The 23142-nt window shown below is 42.2% G+C and overlaps 2 protein-coding genes across 2 annotated transcripts in view; one reads left to right on the top strand and one right to left on the bottom strand.

Moving 5' to 3' along the window:
• FBXL13 (F-box and leucine rich repeat protein 13) overlaps positions 1–23142 on the bottom strand; it is a 395640-nt gene that overhangs the window by 110176 nt on the left and 262322 nt on the right. The window contains exons 10-11 of the mRNA XM_069765120.1: positions 12880–12932; positions 7642–7742 (exon numbers count right to left, since the gene is read on the bottom strand). Coding sequence (XP_069621221.1) covers positions 7642–7742; positions 12880–12932 — 154 coding nt within the window. The remainder of the gene's footprint in view (positions 1–7641; positions 7743–12879; positions 12933–23142) is intronic.
• LRRC17 (leucine rich repeat containing 17) overlaps positions 1–23142 on the top strand; it is a 59653-nt gene that overhangs the window by 9941 nt on the left and 26570 nt on the right. The window lies entirely within an intron of this gene.

The raw sequence follows: 23142 nt of genomic DNA, 5'->3' as shown, positions 1-23142 counted from the left end.
TATCTTTTTGCTTTTACTCACGAAGGTAAACAATATTGTTAAACGGTCCTCCCGCAGGGTGGAATGAACTCCCCTACCATCTATTCAGCAGCAATGGCAGGGATCCTTGAGCAGTGGCAAACACGTCATCCACAGATTGTTTTATTACAGTACGTGGATGACCTCCTGCCTGGACCAGATGTCCTGTAAGGAAGCTACAGTTTCTTTGCTATGCTTTTTGGCAGAAAAGGGTTGCAAGGTCTCACGTGACAAACTACAGTATTGCAAACAAAAGGTGACATTTTTAAGACACCTGACTAAAGACAGAAAATAGACAATTCAAAAGCTTCTTTTGCCCAGGTCACACCAGCATCTACGCACTTTCCTAGGCTTGGTGACCTACTGTACCCTATCAAAGGCCTACGTCTCCACTGTTTTCCTTATGCTCCAGCATACATGACAAGTTGTCTTATTGTCCTGGTTTGTTCAACTCCTTTTGGATCTATACTTCTCCATTCAGGTCTGGAAGTCTGTACTGCGTCTCGTAAGCCTTTGTTCATACCATCAATAAATGCATTTACCAATATTTTAACATCGAGTGGGTTTATGGGACTGTACTCCATGTCTGCCCATTTCAGCTGTAACCGTCCAAAGTACATCTCTCCTTTTTGCTGCGTCACATCAGTCAGGAGTACAGACTGCTCTGATTGTTTCACTATAGCCCATTGTTTTAGTAATTCTCAGTACGTTGCCCCAGACCGTGCAGATTTATCATCCATGCCCCATGCTTGATCCTTTGCCACATCTGTGTCTTAATTATGTGTCCTAGTACATCACCTGCCTTTGCACACTCACCAAACTCTCTAGGTCTGCCCAGGTATATACTTATACGTCCGTTGTATTGTCTTTATTTGTCTGTAAAATGGGAAAGGTTGGTTCTCAGGGTCAGGCAACTGATTTAGCGTAGCTAGCTAGTCAGAGGGCCTCCAGGGATAATACTCCTGTATCTGTCTTATCCTACTCACCCTTCTTGGTCCTGATGATGTTGGTTCTCTGGTAGTGGGTCTGATGGTGGGGGTGACTGGATGATCGGTTGGGGTGACATGCTGTTCTACAACTTCCTTCTCAAAAGGATTACTGTCAGCTTACTCCAAAAAAGTCAATGTCTCCACTCCCCACTAACCACACTCCTGTGTCAGCGTCTTATGTCACTGCATGTGATCTTGTCTGGACTGGATTTAGTGCAATTCACTTAGGTCGGGTTGCAGCACAGGTCATACAGGTATTTCTTCAGTCTGGGTTTGTCTGACCACATTGTTTACAAGTCCATTTGTCTTGTCTCGGTCTCTGGTTATACAAAGGTATGATGATAGCAGTAGTGTGTCGGTCATAGTCGGACTTGGGAGTATCAAAACATTCATAATACACCTTACTTCCATACTGCTGCACTTTCTCAGACACTTGCTATTTTTTACTCCCTTGTCTGTGCTTTTTTTTGTCCATCCAAACATCCACACTCTGGCATGTTTGCCTTTTTCAATATTGGTCCCACATTTTTCACTGCTTCCTTTCCTTCTCTGTCTTTTACAATCTGCATAGCGGTTCTGGATCCCATTGGGGGCCCTGACTGCACACGGAACATGTTGCCATGGCTTCAACTTATTCTTCAGACAGCTCACCTTTATTCTGCAAATGCCCTTTTAGTGTGCCTGGACCTTGTCTACAGGCCACACGTGGCAGGTCAGAGCAAGCTTGTCAAGGTGTAGCAGGAAAGCTCTCTGCCTCTCACCCAGTAGACCTACAGGATGTAACGAGAAGGCTCTCTGCCTCTCACCCATTAGATCAGTTGACTAGAATAGGAAGGCCCAGATGTGTTAGGCCTCTGACCTACTAGCCCAACTCCATGGAATGTGGGAAGGCTCTCTGCCTCTCACCCACAACAAAAATCAGCAGACTGAAGCAAGAAGACACAGATGTGTTAGGCCTCTGACCTACTACATCAGCAGTGCAGTTGGCTACTTCCTCTGTTGATCCTCAATTTGCTATATATCAATCACTCAACTTGAAGCAGGTGAATCTTTTACCAATCTTTCAATCACACTGATAACCAAACAATCTTTTGCAAATTTCCTCTAAAATAGGCACAGTTCTTTTTCCTGTTTAGTACAGTACTGTTGCTTTAAACACAAATCTCCCAGCGCGTACCACACAAAGGACAGAATATACAGAGAATCTTGAATGCAGCTCATGGAGTAATAAATAGTATAACCAGGGGCATGGAATGAAAGTTCCAATTTTCCATATTGCATGAACAGCTTCTCCACACTGCCCTCAGTTGCACTACACTGCCTCTAGGGCACTCAGCTGCATGTTGCCCACACCACATGTCCTGCTGAAACCTAAGCCCAGTAGGAACACACTTAGAACTTTAGTAATAACACGGCACCACATGAGGGTCACCCATCCCGGTACTGGGTTCTCCCCTGTCCGTCTGTGCAATCCATCACCTTCCAAGACCCATGTATCTATTTCCGCCATAGCGAGCAGGCATGACTCCTTAAGCACCACCACAGTCCTAAAGTCATCTCAACACCTTCCATTAGTGCCAAAGCCCAAATATACAACCCCTGGCAAAAATTATGGAATCACCAGCCTTGGAGGATGTTCATTCAGTTGTTTAATTTTTTTGAAAAAAAACAGATCACAGACATGGCACAAAACTAAAGTCATTTCAAATGGCAACTTTCTGGCTTTAAAAAACACTAAAAGAAATCAAGAACAAAAAATGTGGTAGTCAGTAATGGTTAGGTTTTTTAGCCAAGCATAGGATAAAAATTATGCAGTCACTCAATTATGAGGGACAAAATTAAGGAATCACCCTGTAAATTTTCATTCCCAAAACTAACACCTGCATCAAATTAGATCTGATCGTTAGTCTGCATCTAAAAAGGAGTGATCACACCTTGGAGAGCTGTTGCACCAAGTAGACTGACATGAATCATGGCTCCAACACGAGAGATGTCAATTGAAACAAAGGAGAGGATTATCAAACTCTTAAAGGAGGGTAAGTCATCATGCAATGTTGCAAAAGATATTGGTTGTTCACCGTCAGCTGTGTCTAAAATCTGGACCAAATAAAAAGAACATGGGAAGGTTGTTAAAGGCAAACATACTGGTAGACCATGGAAGACATCAAAGCGTCAAGACCGGAAACTTAAAACAGAAAAATCAAGGTTACAATGGGCTAAGGAAAAGCAATCGTGGACTGTGGATGACTGGATGAAAGTCATATTCAGTAATGAATCACGAATCTGCATTGGGCAAGGTGATGATGCTGGAACTTTTGTTTGGTGCCATTCCAATGATATTTATACAGATGACTGCCTGAAGAGAACATGCAAATTTCCACAGTCATTGTTGATAAGGGGCTGCATGTCAGGTAAAGGCACTGGGGAGATGGCTGTCATTACATCTTCAATAAATGCACAAGTTTATGTTGATATTTTGGACACTTTTCTTATCTCATCAATTGAAAGGATGTTTGGGGAAGATGAAATCACTTTTCAAGATGATAATGCATCCTGCCATAGAGCGAAAACTGTGAAAATATTCCTTGAAAAAAGACACATAAGGTCAATGTCATGACCTGCAAATAGTCCGTACCTCAATCCAATTGAAAATCTTTGGTGGAAGTTGAAGAAAATGGTCCATGACAAGGCTCAAACCTACAAAGCTGATCTGGCAACAGCAATCAGAGAAAGTTGGAGCCAGATTGATGAAGAGTACTGTTTGACACTGATTAAGTCCATGCCTCAGAGACTGCAAGCTGTTATAAAAGCCAGAGGTGGTGCAACAAAATACTAGTATGTGTTGGAGTGTTTTTTGTTTGTTTGTTTTTCATGATTCCATAATTTTTACCCTACGCTTGGATTAAAAAGTAACCATTACTGACTACCAGATTTTTTTGTTCTTGATTTCTTTTAGTGTTTCTTAAAGCCAGAAAATTGTCATTTGAAATGACTTTAGTTTTGTGCCATGTCCGTGATCTGCTTTTAAAAAAAAAGAAATTAAACAACTGAATGAACATCCTCCAAGGCTGGTGATTACATAATTTTTGACAGGGGTTGTATATGCCTACTGAGTTTAAATGAACTCCAGCCGACCTCAAAAACTCCAGAGAAGTGGCTTCCAATTCGCGGTGCCGTACAGCTACCACACCGAGCCTTGCAGCAAAATGAGACACCTCCCTATTAATGCACACCTTTTAATCCCTTTCACAACCACACGTGTTTCCATGTGAGGCGTGCTACCATGTCAGACCAGACGACTACCAAACCTGGATGGGATGACAAGAGCCCAAGGCAGTCACACTTAATGTCACAGATCAAATCCTTCGAAGCCCTGGAATCCAAATGATTCCCACCCACGTGCAGAACAAGAATATCAGGTGATCTATCCAAAACAATATGAAATTTAATTCAGGCAATACCCTACTCCAGAGCATACCACTAACCCCGATCCAACGAATCAATAAAACCTCTCTGGTAAGAACCAATCGTCGTCTGCCCGGCCTCATATCAGCCCGAAGGACTCTCCAATAAACATAAGAATGTCCCAATACCAAGATCAAAAGGGGGGGGGTTCCTGAAACACAAACAAAAAACAGTAGGGGAGGGCGTGTAACTACATGAATCAATGAAAACGGTGATGAGTATATGTTCAAAGGACAGACATCATCCATGAATATCACCACTCAGAACAAATGAGGCCTAACATAGGGCCAATATCTAGCAGACTCCCAGCGGCTAATCTTGAGCACAGCATGCACACTCAAACCCCAATGTGACATTTCTGTAGCAGCCCCAATCCGAAATGAATGGGATGAAAAATTTGCACCATTTAAGCCACACTGATTCAAGCAATGTCAAAATACACTCAAAAACTGATAAACCAGCAGTGCAGACCCATCCTGATGAAGTAACAAAGAACCAGGTCCAGAACCTCTTACTTCCAAAAATGATGAGACCCATCTAACCGAACACTCTTCCACTCCTTGCACTCCCCAAAGTTCCACAATGCAACCCTTGCCAAAAGATCCATCTTTGAACACTTTAACTGACACCGTACTGTACTATAACTGCCTCGCAGACTACATCCTTGAATAATAAACCAGCATGACACTTCACAATCTTACTTACAAGTTCGCCCACCTGAAAAGTTCCGAAAAAAGTCAAGACAAACGCTGCCCCAAACAAATGACACTCATATTCCGATTTATACATCCCTTTAAAGGCAATTTAATAACTTACTCAAAATCAGGAAAGATACTGGACGATGCCAATCCTTCACCACCCGACTCTTCTGAACCGCTTTCAGTGCATGACAAACTAAAAAATCTTTTGTAACAGTCTTCCAACACATTAACGTAAAAAAAAAACGCTAATCATGCTATCCTGCTGAAAACAACGGCAAACGACGAACACTCTTCAAATGCTTTCCCGATCATATAAAGTAACATGTAAACCCAGTCAGCCCCCAAAACTTGTTACCCTACTACATTCAAAAGCTCCTGCCACTGACGCCAAGCTGTCACATACTTTGTCCAGGTGCCTGGCAATACTGAATTTTTTTACCAATTTCATGGTGAAACCAAAACCAGTTCCCACAACCGATGGGACCAAACAGTTTCTGGTGCCAGCTCCTGTACCGTTTCCACTGGAAGTAGGACAAAGTATCAGCTATTGAATTCTGTATAACAGGCACATGGGCAGCACTAATCCAGACATTAAATTTTAAGCCCTTCAAAACCAGGTGACTCAATAAAGCAACCAATGGAGGTGATCCTGCCAACATGTTATTTATACTATGAACCACGCTTAAATTGTTGCACATAAAAGGCACTTTTTTGTTCTTAAGTTCAGAGAACCAAACTTCCAAAGTCACCACAATAGGAAAAATTTCCAGCAAGGCCATGTTTCTAATCACACACCAAGCTCTCCATGTACAGTATCCGGCTATTCACTAACACACCAACGACCACCAAAATAGGCTCCAAAACAACCCACCCCTGATGCATCAGTGGCTACTAATGGCTCCATCCACATTGATCTAAACCTTCAGATATTCTTTTTTATGCTCCTCATTCAACTGAACAAAATGCTGAGGGTGCCTAACACCCGCTGTAGCTTGTGCCATCCTGCGCAAAAACACCCTACCCATAGGCAAAATTCTGCAGCAAGTTTCCCTAATAAATATTGCAACTGCTGCAGTTGAAGACTTTTGGCCTGCAGGCCTCCCGTATGCTGAACTTCAAATCCAACAACTTGTCTGCTGGCAAACGGCATTCCATGTTGACAGAGTCAATCTCAATGCCCAAAAACACCGTTATTGGTCCCTCTGTCTATTCATGAGCCATGAACCTGTTCTATTGTCCTGAGCAGCGACAAACGAATTGGGGACACAGCTTGTCCAATATAAAACAAATCATCCAAGTATTGCCAAACTGAATCCAAACCAGACTCCTTTCTCACTACCCATTCAATGAAATAGTTACATTTCTCAAAAAAAGTGCATGAAATCAAACAACGCGTAGGCAAACAACAATCCACATAAACACTATGAACCGCAAGACAGCCTAACAAATGAAAACTCTCTGGATGCACCAAAAGCAAACGGAACACGGACTCAGTATCTGTTTTAGCCATCAACGACCCTTGTCCAAGCCTACGCCACCTCTCCACTGCCTTATTAAAATATACATAGGAAACCAACACCAACTCTGGGCTTATTCCATTATTAACTTTTTAGGAACCACTCCCAAGGGAGAAACCCACAAATTGGGATAGGGCAGAGAATTAAAAAGGTCCAGCTATCCTGCCAAGCGTAACTTCTTTCTGCAACTTATCTCTAACAACCATAAGCTAATATCTTGTTAAGGGGAGAAAAAGAGACATGCTATGTACACAAAGATCATCATATCATATTAAAAATATTTTTATTGTATCATACAGAAAAGCAGATTAAAAACACTTTAAAGTCAAACAAATACTTTGTCTCTTTTTCCTGAAATTGACGGATTTTAATAGGGCATATTTATCTACGTACATGGGTGCGTGCTAGGTGGGGCAAAGCCTCATTCCGGGCTATTGTTACTTTAGTCATTGTTTGACTTTTAACACTAGGACTACTGGTATAGTCATTTTGACTACTTACTTGCAGTAGTTCTAGTCGGGGTCACGAGTCCAGTAGTCCTAGTGTTAAGTGTTTTAATCTGCTTTGTTGTATGTTCTAATAAAAATGGTGTCAAATGCCTGACTCTGTTGTGACACTAAGCTATTAATCCCCCCATCAGTCCCTCCCATTAACCAATCAAAAAAGACCCTCAACGACTGCATTTCCCTCCCTTACATTTACTCACACAAATCACTTCAGAAAAATTAACACCTTATATACGGAACCGGACCTGAGTATTGGAGTCCTCCCCTAAGGCCCGTGGGGGGCAATGCAGTCCAGTCTATTACGTGAAGTCCGTAATGCCAAAAGTGCATAATAGTAGTTAGAGCTGCCAACAGCTGGAAGCCACGTGTATTGAATATTAGTGTGGAGCAGAGTGATGTGCCTGGTATTGCTATACACAAAGAATATTCATCTCAGGAAGCTTACCTTGACATGATGCGTATAGTGGAGTTGGTTATATCAGTATGAGATAAATTAAGATAAAGAAGTGCTGGGCAACCTTCACAAATAACTCTTATTGCGTCTTCCTGGCCACAAAAAATACAAACAAAATAGAAGAAAAAACAATAAGTACATGTTCCTTATTTATGGACGGATGTTATGAATATCTATGTGCAGAATATATATAGCCTGTAGCCATGTTCCACTCAACAGAAACACTGTTTTTTCTACTGGATTTTTGGTGCATAAAATCCACTGCATTTAAAGGGACACTGTCACCTGAATTTGGAGGGAACAATCTTCAGCCATGGAGGCGGGGTCTTTGGGTGTTTGATTCACCCTTTCCTTACCCGCTGGCTGCATGCTGGCTGCAATATTGGATTGAAGTTCATTCTCTGTCCTCCATAGGACACGCCTGTGCAAGGCAATATTACCTTGTGCAGGCATGTACTACGGAGGACAGAGAATGAACTTCAATCCAATATTGCAGCCAGCATGCAGCCAGCGGGTAAGGAAAGGGTGAATCAAACACCCAAAGACCCCGCCTCCATGGCTGAAGATTGTTCCCTCCAAATTCAGGTGACAGTGTCCCTTTAAGTGAATAGGGCTGAGCCCCTGGACCAAAGAGGAGTTGTGTACAAAAACAATGAGTATTTAATCTAATACAATCCCTTCAAGCTCGATGACTGTCTGTGTTCTTAAACTAAATGACCACACTTCCAGACACAATAATAATACTTTTGTATTGCTTTGATAATGTCACCTAGACCTAATCCTTACATGTAGGCATAAAACACTTTGATAAGTCACAAAAATCTGGCAACATTTGGCATTTTAAAGACAGTTTCGCCCAGATCCGCTAAAATGGATGGAGCTGAGATGATACAGAGGCATGACGCCACAGCTTGTCTAATTCATGATGTACCTTATGCCAGAAATCTTACTCCATTCTATGACTAGAGTAAGATTTGTGGAGAGGCGCATGCCACTTTTCAGATGCGCCACATTTATTAACAGACGTGCGCATCTTAATGAATCAGGCGCCACTGACTCCAACATGCTGGTCTTGATGAAGCATGTACACAATCCATTTATTACATTCTTTTATATGAAATCCTTTCACAGAATTTCTGGCTAAGACCTTTTCTTAATATAATATTTTTATTATGACATTTTGTGGGTTGTCACAATTAAAGGGGTTATCCATTACATGGATAACACCATATTAAATGAAGTAATCCTCCTTGTAAAACATGCCTCCCAAATTGATGGCATTCCTGTGTGGTTTGTGCTGAGTGTGCCAAGAATATCATGACATTATTATTCCACTTGAGCCTTTAGCCAACCAGGGGCCGCTATTGGGCACTGCTGTGCTCTTACTTCCATTGTACGAATGTCAGACAAGCGAAAGAAATGAGAGCGCAGCAATACAACAGGAGCCACTGATTGACTGCAAGAATCATGAGACAAAGTCACACATGCTTCAGTAGACCTGGAATAACGCATGTGCTGGCAGTAAGTATATATTATTTATTTTGCAAAAGAGACTATTTCAGTGGGCAAGCGCTTAAAAGGGTCAGTAGGATCAACCCTCCTATGCCGTCAATATGGCCATGTAGGTCATAGGAACCTGAATATAATGATATCTTGATATCTGCGATCTGACGTCTTGTTCCAGAGAAATCCATGTTTTTCTTATATGTAAATGAGATGTTCAGAATTATGGGCAGGACACTGATCTGCATGAGAATCTGCCTCCAAAGATTATTGTACATGAAATGAGGAGTTACCAGTGTGAGACAAGTAACTAACACAGTATAGTAGAAATGGACTTCATCTCCTTACAAACAGATGTGCTGCAGCTCTCACAGCTCTGCTGTATTGTAACCCTGTCTGTCTGTGAGATGGAAGCGGAGAGGAACCTGCAGATGTGTCAGATATAATCACACACAGCTCTGCAGTGAGATCAGGAGAGCAGAGAGCGGCCATCGCACATCACACTGGTAACTCCCCCTTCATGTAAAATAATCCCTGAAGTGGGATTCTCATGCAGATTAGTGTCCTCCCCATAGCTTGGAAAAGCTAATGAGGGTCTCTCTGGAATAAGCCTTCTTTCACACTTCCGTCTTCCAAATCTGCACAGGATCCGTCAAGACGTTGAAATGATGGATCCTGTGCAGATTGTGGAAAACGTGTGCACTGGGCCATCTTTCTGACGGACCCGTCGAGGCTATGTGCACCTGTTGTGTATGTGTTTTCGCAGTGGTTTTCCGCTGCGAAAACGCATACACAACACAACCAGGTTAAAAAAAATAAAAAAAAATCGTAGTATTCTTACCTACCGACATCCCGCACAGCGATGCTCCCGGCAGCTAACATTCCTAGTACTACATTGAGAAATCTCGCAAGATTTCGCAATGTATTACTAGGAACGCTGGCTGCCGGGAGCATCGGTGACGCTGTGCGGGACTTCGGTAGGTGAGAATATTGCGATTTTTTTATTATTTTTAACATTATATCTTGTTACCATTTCCTGACGGGAAATTCTTCCACGCATGCTCTCTTTGAAAAGATGGGACCCGTCGCTGGATTCCTGCTTTTCACAGGCTACTATTGTAGCCAGTGACGGGCAGCGAAGGATGCGTCGCTGACCGATTTTCCAATGTGCAGAAAAAACGTTCCTCTGAACGATTTCTCTGCCCAACGGACCGTTTTTTTATGCGGGATCCAGTGAAAGACGGATGAAATGGAAGGCCATCAGTCACAATGCGTCGCTAATACAAGTCTATGGGAAAATGCAGGATCCTGCTAAATTTTTTTGCAGGATCCTGCATTCTCAAAAATCGACGGATTGTGACGGAAGCTGAAAGACGGAAGTGTGAAAGAGGCCTAAGACATTGGATCACAGTTAAAAAGGTATCATTTTATTCAGCTTGCTATGACCTGCATGCCCATACAGTATAGACAGCTTAGGAGAGATGATCCTACTGACAGATTCCTTTTAAAAATAAAGAACCATGAAATGGAATGTGTGCTCCCAGATGGCACAGTCTAATTTCTGACATTTTAAATAAAATCTCCTATTTTTTTTTTTTTTCAAAGGCATGAATTGTGGATTTTATTACAATTTCACAACTCATTTACACATGATAAATTCTCTTTAGATTCAAAATTATCCTTTGAGGCTGGTTCCACATGAAAAGAGTTACAACAAATCGCTGGAACACGGAGTATGAATGGCATGCCAGTGATCAATTTGTGGCTGATAATTCTTGGCACAGCTCACTTAAAAATCTCATTGAAGTTGCAAATTGACTAAATAGAATGATATGCTTTTTAGTTTACAGCACCCCCAGAATTAATTTATGAATGCTTTATTATAAGTTAATAATTATGTGTCCTTGTATTCACCAACATCAGTCACTGGGGGCAGCGCTCAGCTCTCCCACAGAGTTCTCAAGGATTGTATACTCTTGAATGTCAATCCATATTTCGGGCACGCGGATTGGGAATACTAGCGACCATTGTGGGTTGGGGGTGGTTGGGCAAAATATTTCTCATTTATCCTGTTTTTCAAGCCTTTAAAGGGGTTGTCTACTTTTAGGACACTGGACCTCAAAAACTGTAAAATACCTAAAATAACACATATAGCAGGTCTTCAGACTCACTGGGTCCAGCACTGGCTCCTTGTCCCAGCTCTGATCTCTTTGTTTTAGCTGCAGCGGGGACATCACATCGACAGCACTCATCATCATCACTATAGCAAATTCCTGAGCTCAGCAGCTCGGCCAATGTGAAAGCTACAGTGGTGATGCGCACTGTCGACATAACGTCACGGCTGTAGGTAAAGCACAGACACAAGAGCAATGGCGATGCGTCCGACATAGGAATTAATGGCGGCGTTAACGGACTGCGTTACACCGCGTTATGCCGCGGTGTAACGTAGTCCGTCTACCGGACGCCATTAACGCAATGTGAACCCGGCCTAAGTATGATGGGGGAGGACAGGGGAGGACGCGGAGCCATGCATACAAGGGGGAGGACACAGAGCCATGCATAGAAGGGGGAAGACGCTGAGCCATGCATAGAAGGGGTAGGACAGGGGAGGACGCGGAGCCATGCATACAAGGGGGAGGACGCAGAGCCATGCATACAAGGGGGAAGATGCTGAGCCATGCATAGAAGGGGGAGGACAGGGGAGGACGCAGAGCCATGCATACAAGGGGGAGGACACAGAGCCATGCATAGAAGGGGGAAGACGCTGAGCCATGCATAGAAGGGGTAGGACAGGGGAGGACGCGGAGCCATGCATACAAGGGGGAGGACGCAGAGCCATGCATACAAGGGGGAAGATGCTGAGCCATGCATAGAAGGGGGAGGACAGGGGAGGACGCAGAGCCATGCATACAAGGGGGAGGACACAGAGCCATGCATAGAAGGGGGAAGACGCTGAGCCATGCATAGAAGGGGTAGGACAGGGGAGGACGCGGAGCCATGCATACAAGGGGGAGGACGCAGAGCCATGCATACAAGGGGGAAGATGCTGAGCCATGCATAGAAGGGGGAGGACAGGGGAGGACGCAGAGCCATGCATACAAGGGGGAGGACGCAGAGCCATGCATACAAGGGGGAAGACGGGGGAGGATGCTGAGCCATGCATAGAAAGGGGAGGACGCCCAGTCATGCATAGAAGGGGGAGGACGGGGGAGGACGCCCAGTCATGCATAGAAGGGGGAGGACGGGGAAGGACGCTGAGCCATGCATAGAAGAGGGAGGATCAGGGAGGACGCATAGCCATGCATAGAAGGGGGAGGATGAGGGAGGACGCACAGCCATGCATAGAAGGGGGAGGATCAGGGAGGACGCATAGCCATGCATAGAAGGGGGAGGATGAGGGAGGACGCACAGCCATGCATAGAAGGGGAGGACGCTGAGCCATGCATAGAAGGGGGAGGACGCTGAGCCATGCATAGAAGGGGGAGGACGGGGGAGGACGCCCAGACATGCATAGAAGGGGGAGGACGCCCAGTCATGCATACAACTAGGAGACCGGGGGGGGGAGCCACACATAGCAGGACAGGGATGAGGGGACAATGCTTACCCAGACAAAGCTTACCCAGTTTTCCGTGACAAAATTAGGTGCCTCGGCTTATACTCGAGTATATATGGTGCATTTTAAAATAGATATAATATGTTTCTAAAATTTCTATTAAAAGCACTTACATTTACATTTCTACACTCTGACAGATTTAGATCTTGCAGATTTCTACATTCACCTGCAATGTAAACAAATTAGTTAAGGAGAGAGTCATTTTTTTCATAGAATTATTATGGAATGCATAGAAACCCCAATTATTAGCTTAAAATGAATCTGTTAAAAGGTTTTTGCCACCTAATTTAAGAGTGATATAACGTAGAGACAGAGACCCTGATTCCAGCAATGTGTCACTTATTAGGCTGGTAGTTTTGATAAAATCTCTGTTTTATCAGCAGGAGATTATAACTAGAGGACTAGTAACCCTGCTGCCATGTAGTCCTTCATATTCATTAGCTCAGTATAACCCCGCCCCCACACAGGTTGGCAGCTTTCTGCCTATCCACAGTGTACACAGAGTGCTGTCAATCAGTGATGTGGGTGAGGTTATACAGAGCTCAGCATTCAGAGAACTGCTAGATCTACAGCACAGAAAACTGTAATTTCACTACAACTGTTGTAAACAGCCCAGTAAGTGATACATTGCTGGAATCGGGGGATCTGAACCTATATTATGCGGTTCTCAGATGCAGTACCAAAAATCTGGTTACAGCACACATTTTGACATAACTGGTGCTAAACAGCAAAGCACTGAAAGCCCAGGTTCACCAATAAGCATTATGAGTTCTCATGCACACAACAGATGGTCACTATGCGGATACAATTATTTTTAGCATGATTTTTGTGTTTGAGGTTTTGTTATAGATTTTGCAAGAAAACATTTAAAATGCATATCTTGCATATATAGTTTTCAATAAGGAGACAGCCATTTTAAAGTGGTTTTCCATGATACTGAAATAAAGGCTATAACAAAGGATATGTGATCTATGGAGGTGTAAACTCTGGGTCTGCACCAATAGGCAGTATGAAGGTATTGCTAATTTGTAGTCTAAAAACAAGATAATGGCAGTTCTCATTATTACAGCCAAACTCATGCACAATAGTCGTGTTGCTGTAACGGTGATGCAGTCTTGGTACTCTGTGTTGCCGATAACAAGGTATTTATGCCAGAATAACAATCCAATCACCTGATAGATAAATGTTTGGCTCATTTGTTGGGTTATCATTCGCCGGGCAGTAAACATTCATGGCATGTTTACACTGGCCTGATAATTGGGAACATTAGAAAGAAGAGGTGATGTGCTGCAGCAGATCACTGATCAGAGCTATGCTAGTCAGCTCCATGCACCGTTTACATCCAGAGCAGCTGAAAACGGCTGATCAGGGGGGGTCAGACCCCCACCGATATGATATTAATGATCTACCCTAATCATAGGAAAACAAAAAGTATATGCAAAAGGAGGACTGCACCTCCAAATCTTGCTCTGCATCTTGGATGTGCAGTCCTCCTGGTGCCTATACTTTTTGTTTTCCATTGGTTAATTGTATATGCGTCACTGGCACGCCATACATATTTATAGTTGTGTCTACTACAATTTCTCTTTACCCCAAAGATAGGTCATCAGTACCATTATTCTGGACAACCCCTTTAAACACTAAGGTTTAGGATACTTGTGAAGAAATGAAAGTTAAGAAATAATCCTTTCCTCCGCATGCAACCAGGGACGCTACCGGCCGGGGCGCCTCTGGCTCTGCACCGCACGATTATTCCTCCGCACCACACGCTCTGTCCAAAGAGCGGCACGGGAACCCTGCACACCGGAGACATCTGCCCTGCGGTCCACTGGGCATCTCTCCACAAGACCTCTAAGGTAGGCAAGATCAGGCTATTTATCCACAATCATTAGTCCCTCGCCAGGATCACGCATTATATCTCAATTTTTGCCGCAGCCTGTTGGCCTCAATATGCGTTTATAGTGTGTTCATTTACATTGGCACGTCGGCTATTGGTGGAATTCTCAGCTTTTGTCTAGCCTCCACAGTGAGGCACTGTATAGCGCGGTATATTGTTTTACTTTTTGTTGATGCTAATCTAATTGTCAGAGGTCGGCACAACCTCTGTCTGTATACCAGCTGCTTCTCCTTACTTTCCCCTCCCCCCCTTCCTTTTGGATACATATATGTGCAGCGCCAGTGTGGTTATTGGTTAACTATATTTCAAAGTTAAGAAATAGTTTGCTATACAACAAAATGTGGGGTGAAAACTGCTGTCAAGTCCCATGAATCATCATTTAGCAATTTTTTTTTCTCCACAGGGCTTCATAAAAGTTTAATACTTTCAGATAATGAGGTTTATAGTTCTTATGGTTAATTTATACTGAAAGATTATCATTTCACGATAATCTTGCAGTGTAAACAGGCTGCCGATTACCCGATGAATGAGCAAAATGCTCTTCATCAGGTTTATGATTTTTAAGCAGTGTGACAGTCACTGGAGAAGTGATGGAGGGGAGATACGTGTCACTGCGCATTATGGCGTCAGTGACGTAAAACCAGAGTAGTTTCCAGCAGCACACTACGTGTTGAGAGGATTAAATTAGAGTTATGTTATGGGCTGGTTTTAGTGGACATCCATAGAGCGAGTGGGTGGGGGGGGATCCACCATATCTCCACATGCAGAGTCCTGATAGGACCTGTGTGATGTCAAGATCATGTGATCAGTCACATAATGGAAGAGTCACAAGGTCTGGGCCTAAATTGCTGAAGTTCAGAACTTTCAGTGCTCTGTATGTGCCTGGAGAGGGAGCACTCCAGGGAAGTGTGTGTTAAACCTGAACAGTGTGTGTTCTGCCAGCTATGAGCGGGAGGAACCCCGTTCACAGAAGGACTGTATTTGTTCTGCCACCATTTTGTTTTTGTTTTCCTGTTTTGCCCAGAGGGCTGTATTTTCTTTACTACACTTTGGTTTACACTGCCTACAATAAACTAAAGGAAGTTTTTAAAGCCCCAGTGTACCCGTGTCTACCACCATGTGCAGCCGAGTGACCTGCTCTACCACAGCAGGCTTAAAAATCATCATGTACAAATAATCACTTTGCATAAACAGGACCTGCTCTGCTGAGAACAATAGCCTATGTGCACAGAACAATTTATTACAGATCATTCAAGTTCTCATCATTTACAGCGATCTTGCTTGTGTATATTGGCATTTAAATACTGGAGGTCAGTCCTTGTAAATAGTTCTTAACACTTTTCATATGTATTTTCAGTTGCAAATATATGTAACAAAACAGAAATGGACAGGGAATGAAATTCAGTGCTAGCATTTGAAAGCATACGTGCAAAATAGAACTCTTTGGCCACAATGATCATAGGTATGTGTGGAGAAAAAAAGAGCACAGAATTTCAGGAAAAGAACATCTCGCCAACCATTAAGCATGAGCGTGGATCAATCATGCTTTGGGGTTGTGTTGCAGCCAATGGCATGGGAAAAAATTCACAGGTAGAGGGCAGAATGTATTCAATGAAATTTCAACAAATTCTTAATGCAAACATAACACCATCTGTAAAAAAGCTGAAACACACGTCAAAATCCACAATAGGCTACTTCAAATGGCGCAAGCTGATGGTTTTACAGTGGCCCTCACAGTCCCCTGATCTGAATATCAATGAAAATCTGTGGCTAGATCTCAAAATAGCAGTTCGTGCAAGATGACCCAGGAATCTCACAGAACTGGAAGAATTTTCCACGGAAGAATGGATAAAAATCCCTCAAACAAGAATTGAAAGACTCTTGTCTGACTACAAAAAGTGTTTACAATCTGTGATACTTACAAAAGGGTGTGCTACTAGGTACTAACCTTGCAGGGTGCACAAACTTTTGCATCAGCCCATTTTTCTTTTTAAATTTTAAAAATGTAACAGATGAAATATTTTTTGCCTAAAATACAAAGGAAATGTGTAATTTTTAACTTTAGGCCTTTTAGAGATAATTTCACCTTCAACTTGCTTATCTGTTCACAATAACAGTCATTTTGACCAGGGGAGCCCAAACTTTTACATGCCACTGTATGAGAACCGCTGGTGGTTAGGTCTTTTCAAAGCTTATCACAAGAAACACAAACTTAACTCTATATGTTTGGATCTTTTCACATCACGGATTTCTCTGCTTAGCCCCAAGTGCTTTCTCATGAGAACTGAAAAATATGATCCAATTATAACTAGCTATAACTTAAGACAAGTAAGGCCCTGTTTTGTTGTTCTTCTCAACCAGCAACATGACCTTGTCTCAGGAACATTGCAAAGATTGTATATCCCCCAAGTGTACTTTATGTAAAAAAAAAAAAAAAAACAGAATCAATGACTGCAAGCAGGAGCAGACAACAGTCCTTACACTTTTCCACTGAACTCAAACTGAGGCAAAAATGCAATGCAGCAGTTCTGGAAGGGTTTGTTCTTTCCAGACATGCACAAAAATATGGTCTGCCACGTTTTTGTGCAGGTCTTAAAAAGATGAATACTGTTAAGATGGAGGTCATATGTTGCGCTAACTGCAGAGTACTGTGTGTGTGTGAACCTAGCCAATGTTTTTGGAGTTTGGTGAAAAATTGTTGCTTCTTTAAAAAACTTTAAAATGTTTACAATAGGTGTAGAAAGTTGTATAATTACTTTCTACTTATACTTTAGTTTAATTCAGAAACATCTGAGAATAAGAATATATAATTAGAATGATAAATTACAGAAAAAGCAAGATCACAGATTTCAGTAGGCCAATATACCTAACACTGCTATTTCTGGCCATCGCTGTCTTTCTGATTAGCAAGTGACTACTATGTGCTTGTAAGGACATTTTACAACACGGGTAAGGGTGACCAAAAACAAATGGTATTGGAGATCTAGTTTGACATAAGGTTGGGTTCACATGTAGCATATTTGGTGTAGATTTTAACCCCTTTCTGCCATCGACGGAATAGTATATCCGATGGCAGAACCCCCCACTTTGATGCGGGATCTGTCGGAGAGCCCGCATCAAAGCCGGGACATGTCAGCTGTTCTGAACAGCTGACATGTGCCCGCAATAGGGCACATGTTAAATGCCACTGTCAAACTCTGATAGCGGCATTTAACAAGCGCTTCTGGCCATCGGGCCAGAAATGCGCACACCGGTGACCTCCATCACATGATCGGGGGGTCATCGGTGCGTTGGCATGACAACCAGAGGTCTCCTGAAGATCTCCATGGTTGTTGATGCCAGATTGCTATGAGCACCACCCTGTGGTCAGCGCTCATAGCAATGCTGTAATTCTACTACATAGGGGTGATCTGAGCATCCCCACTATGTAGCAGAGCCAGTTGAGTTGTGCCAGCTTCTAGCCTTGCATAAAGGCTATTGAAGCATGCCAAAATTAAAAAACAAATGTTTTTAAAAATATGAAAAAAATAAAAAAGCTATAAAAGTTTAAATCACCCCCCTTTCGCCCCATTCAAAATAAAACAATAAAAAAAATCAAACCTACACATATCGCCGCGTTCAGAATCACCCGATCTATCAATAACAAAAAAGTATTAACCTGATTGCTAAATGGCGTCACAAGAAAAAAAGTCAAAACCCTAGAATTCCTTTTTGTAGTCGCCGCGACATTGCATTAAAATACAATAACGGGCGATCAAAAGAATGTATCTGCACCAAAATGGTATCATTAAAAATGTCAGCTCGGCGCCCAAAAAATAAGCCCAACCTCAGATCACGAAAACTGAAGACGCTATGAGTAATGGAAAATTGCGCAATTTTTTTTTTTTTTTTAAGCAAACTTTGATTTTTTTTTTCACCACTTAGATAAAATAGATCCTAGACACGTTTGGTGTCTATGAACTCGTAATGACCTAATAGAAGCCCTTCACCTTCTTACTAAATGATGTAAATTTCTTTAGGCAGTGTAGGGGTAAATCTGCTATTTTGAGAGCTCTTAGAGCTAAGGCTCTTAGCTATGTACTATTAGCCACTCACAGCACCTACATAATCTGGGTCCTTACTAACACACATTGTCAGAGATAGCTTATGCTGCATGGCTTGGAGGATAGTTGGTGGTTTTTGGAGTAGGCGTTTGGTGGATTTATATGTGATTGGTTTTGTGAGTGTGATAATTGCTTCTTCTACTTTGGTTTTAGCCCATCCTCCACTCCCCGATGTATACCTCTGTTACATGTGAGTGTATATTTGGTATTTTCCATTACTCCTGTTCGTGCTATATTGTTAGTCTGGATGAGAGCGGAGTCAGGAGCTAAGGCAAGGGACGTGGCCCCGGCATCTTCACCTTCAAAAGTAACTCGGGGAACAGGGTAACTTAGCATTAAGGACAGAGAAGAAGTCCCTGGTCCCGTGTTACCCGACAGCAGAGTCACGACAAATAGTTTTAGCATTAAATAGGTTTTTTGTTTCAACATTTTTTGGTTCCTAAGGCTAGTAGAAGTACAAAATATACTCAGTTGGTACTCACTTTACCTGGCTCCAGACTAGGCTTTCCTGTCTATGTTCAGTTCTGTGGTCCTGTCTATGTACATGGCACAATTCTTTGAGCTCAGTGATTGGCTGCAGTGGTGATATGGGCCGTAGTTGTGATATCACCGCTGTAGCCTGTAAAGAAAGTAAAAAAAAAAAAAAAAATTGTTGAGCAGCAGCGGAGAGTTAGAGCCGGAATGGAGTGGGTAGCAGCTCCAGCACTCTTTTATGCTTCTGATACTCTATGGAACAGAAAAAAGTGAAAAGAGAAAGAGAAAACTAGTTTAAATTGGAATATAAACATCAAGCCACAGTTATCTTGGCTGAGTGGTTATCTCAGACTCTTCTCACTAGGGATTTCCCAGTAAATCCCTGTTCAGCTCCAGCCAGCTGGTATTCATCCAACCAAGGTCAGCAAGACATCCAGTAAAGATTTACACAAAATATTAATGAAATATTTCACATGTCACACACCCCAAGCTATCTGCATTGAGAAGGTTTCTCAATCTTATCAAACAAACTAGGACTAGAATGCAATTGTGTGTGTGGTTCAAGGTTTGGATCAAAGCGAGACAAGCCCCCCTTATTTTTTTGTGCACCACTCGGGATAAAAACTCAGACATGTGAACAGACACATGGAAAATAGCGGATATGGGCTTAATCGGTGAATATCATGTATACAACTTGAATGTGAATCACGGAAGTGTGAATGAGCCCTTACTGAAAGCGACCAATGACATAAACATTGGTGTATTAAGTATTATTAGTATTATTGATTCTAATTTTATGCACACAGCACTAAGTTTTTCCACAGAACAGTATGTTCCACATTAGTGCACATAATGACATACGCTAATAACAACAGGGAAAGATTTACAGCAGAGGTGATACGGCCCTACTTTCAAGGTCACAATTAGAGTCACTCTTAGGGCAGGTGCTGACAACCATATGTTTTCCATCTGAGAAAAACAGCCCAATCATGCTAATCACACTCTGATCAGACTCTAAGCATAGTTTGATCAGAATGTGATCCGATTTTCTCAGATGTGGAGAATTTAAAAAAAGTTTCTCCAATTTTCCCAGTTGTCAGTCTGTCAAAATTGGACTGCACTCGGTCCGAGATCAATCCACTGTTTTGATGGATCGCACTTGGACTGAAAATATGGTAGTCTGCACAAGCTCTTAGGCCATGCGCACACGTTGCGTATTTGGTCAGTATTTTACATCAGTATTTGTAAGCCAAAACCAGAAGTGACTGAAAAATACAGAAGTGGTGATGTGTTTCTATTATACTTTTCCTCTGAACGTCCCACTCCTGGTTTTGCCTTACAAATACAGAGGTAAAACACTGCCCAAATACTGAACGTGTGAACGTGGCCTTAGATTTACACTTCAGAAACCTGTTGGCGTTTAGTGGTGCCCTGCCATGTTCTGATTAGCCAATGAAAATGCAATAAGCAGGTCCGACACACCATAGCATTCACATATTGTGCAAAACAGGTAGGTATTCTTCTATTAGTAGTTACAAGGTTACAACATAAACTATACTGTATATATGGATGGAGACGACTATGCCAACTCACACACCATAAATGCTACCAGCCCTATCCCTGGGAAGCATGCAGCCTGTGTTGCACAGTCCAGTTATAGCTTAGGCCTGTTGTAGCTAAAGAAAAATACAGCCATGGCTGCAGGTCAAATGGAGATCTAGTATGTGCTCTGTTGCACACCAGCAGCATTTATCAAGTTACTCCCATGCAAGATTTCTTGTGATTTTCTTTTGAAGCTTGTACTCCAAATCCCTTTGAACATACTTGAAAAGTGGGACATTCTAGACTAATAAGAATTACTTGCATGCCAGTGGGCTCCTAATGCAAAATTTTGCGACAGGTACAATTTTTGTATTTTGCCTACACAAGTATGCCCTCGTCTTGCTTCCTATACCAGACTATTTACTGCTGTCTTTTTGGGAGGACCGTTCTTTCTAGTTCAGAGTGTGTGACAGCTTGAGAGTGGGTGATAGTTTAAATGTTTAACCCCTTTACCCCCAAGGGTGGTTTGCACGTTAATGACCAGGCCAATTTTTACAATTCTGACCACTGTCCCTTTATGAGGTTATAACTCCGAAACGCTTCAACGGATCCTGGTGATTCTGACATTGTTTTCTCGTGACATATTGTACTTCATGATAGTGGTAAAATTTCTTTGATAGTACCTGCGTTTATTTGTGAAAAAAACGGAAATTTGGCGAAAATTTTGAAAATTTCGCAATTTTCAAACTTTGAATTTTTATGCAATTAAATCACAGAGATATGTCACACAAAATACTTAATAAGTAACATTTCCCACATGTCTCCTTTACATCAGCATAATTTTGGAACCAATTTTTTTTTTTGTTAGGGAGTTATAAGGGTTAAAAGTTGACCAGCAATTTCTCATTTTTACAACACCATTTTTTTTTAGGGACCACGTCTCATTTGAAGTCATTTTGAGGGGTCTATATGATAGAAAATGCCCAAGTGTGACACCATTCTAAAAACTGCACCCTTCAAGATGCTCAAAACCACATTCAAGAAGTTTATTAACCCTTCAGGTGTTTAATAGGAATTTTTGGAATGTTTAAATAAAAATGAACATTTAACTTTTTTACACAAAAAATTTACTTCAGCTCCAATTTGTTTTATTTTACCAAGGGTAACAGGAGAAATTGGACCCAAAAAGTTGTTGTCCAATTTGTCCTGAGTACGCTGATACCCCATATGTGGCAGTAAACCACTGTTTGGGCGCATGGGAAAGCTCGGAAGGGAAGGAGCGCTATTTGACTTTTCAATGCAAAATTGACAGGAATTGAGATGGGACGCCATGTTGCGTTTGGAGAGCCACTGATGTGCCTAAACATTGAAACCCCCCACAAGTGACACCATTTTGGAAAGTAGACCCCCTAAGGAACTTATCTGGATGTGTGGTGAGCACTTTGACCCACCAAGTGCTTCACAGAAGTTTATAATGCAGAACCGTAAAAATAAAAAATCATATTTTTTCACAAAAATTATATTTTTGCCCCCAATTTTTTATTTTTCCAAGGGTAAGAGAAGAAATTGGACCTCAAAAGTTGTTGTCCAATTTGTCCTGAGTACGCTGATACCCCATATGTGGCAGTAAACCACTGTTTGGGCGCATGGGAGAGCTCGGAAGGGAAGGAGCGCAGTTTGACTTTTCAATGCAAAATTGACAGAAATTGAGATGGGACGCCATGTTGCGTTTGGAGAGCCACTGATGTGCCTAAACATTGAAACCCCCCACAAGTGACACCATTTTGGAAAGTAGACCCCCTAAGGAACTTATCTAGAGGTGTGGTGAGCACTTTGACCCACCAAGTGCTTCACAGAAGTTTATAATGCAGAACCGTAAAAATAAAAAATCATATTTTTTCACAAAAATTATATTTTTGCCCCCAATTTTTTATTTTTCCAAGGGTAAGAGAAGAAATTGGACCTCAAAAGTTGTTGTCCAATTTGTCCCGAGTACGCTGATACCCCATATGTGGCAGTAAACCACTGTTTGGGCGCATGGGAGAGCTCGGAAGGGAAGGAGCGCCGTTTGACTTTTCAATGCAAAATTGACAGGAATTGAGATGGGACGCCATGTTGCGTTTGGAGAGCCACTGATGTGCCTAAACATTGAAACCCCCCACAAGTGACACCATTTTGGAAAGTAGACCCCCTAAGGAACTTATCTGGATGTGTGGTGAGCACTTTGACCCACCAAGGGCTTCACAGAAGTTTATAATGCAGAGCCATAAAAATAAAACAAAATTTTTTTCCCACAAAAATTATTTTTTAGCCCCCAGTTTTGTATTTTCCCTAGGGTAACAGGAGAAATTGGACCCCAA

Source organism: Ranitomeya imitator, chromosome 4 (assembly GCF_032444005.1).
Source record: "Ranitomeya imitator isolate aRanImi1 chromosome 4, aRanImi1.pri, whole genome shotgun sequence".
Taxonomy (NCBI): Eukaryota; Metazoa; Chordata; class Amphibia; order Anura; family Dendrobatidae; genus Ranitomeya; species Ranitomeya imitator.
The sequence above is the reverse complement of the archived record's forward strand: the minus strand, read 5'-3'. Positions and strand labels throughout refer to the sequence as shown.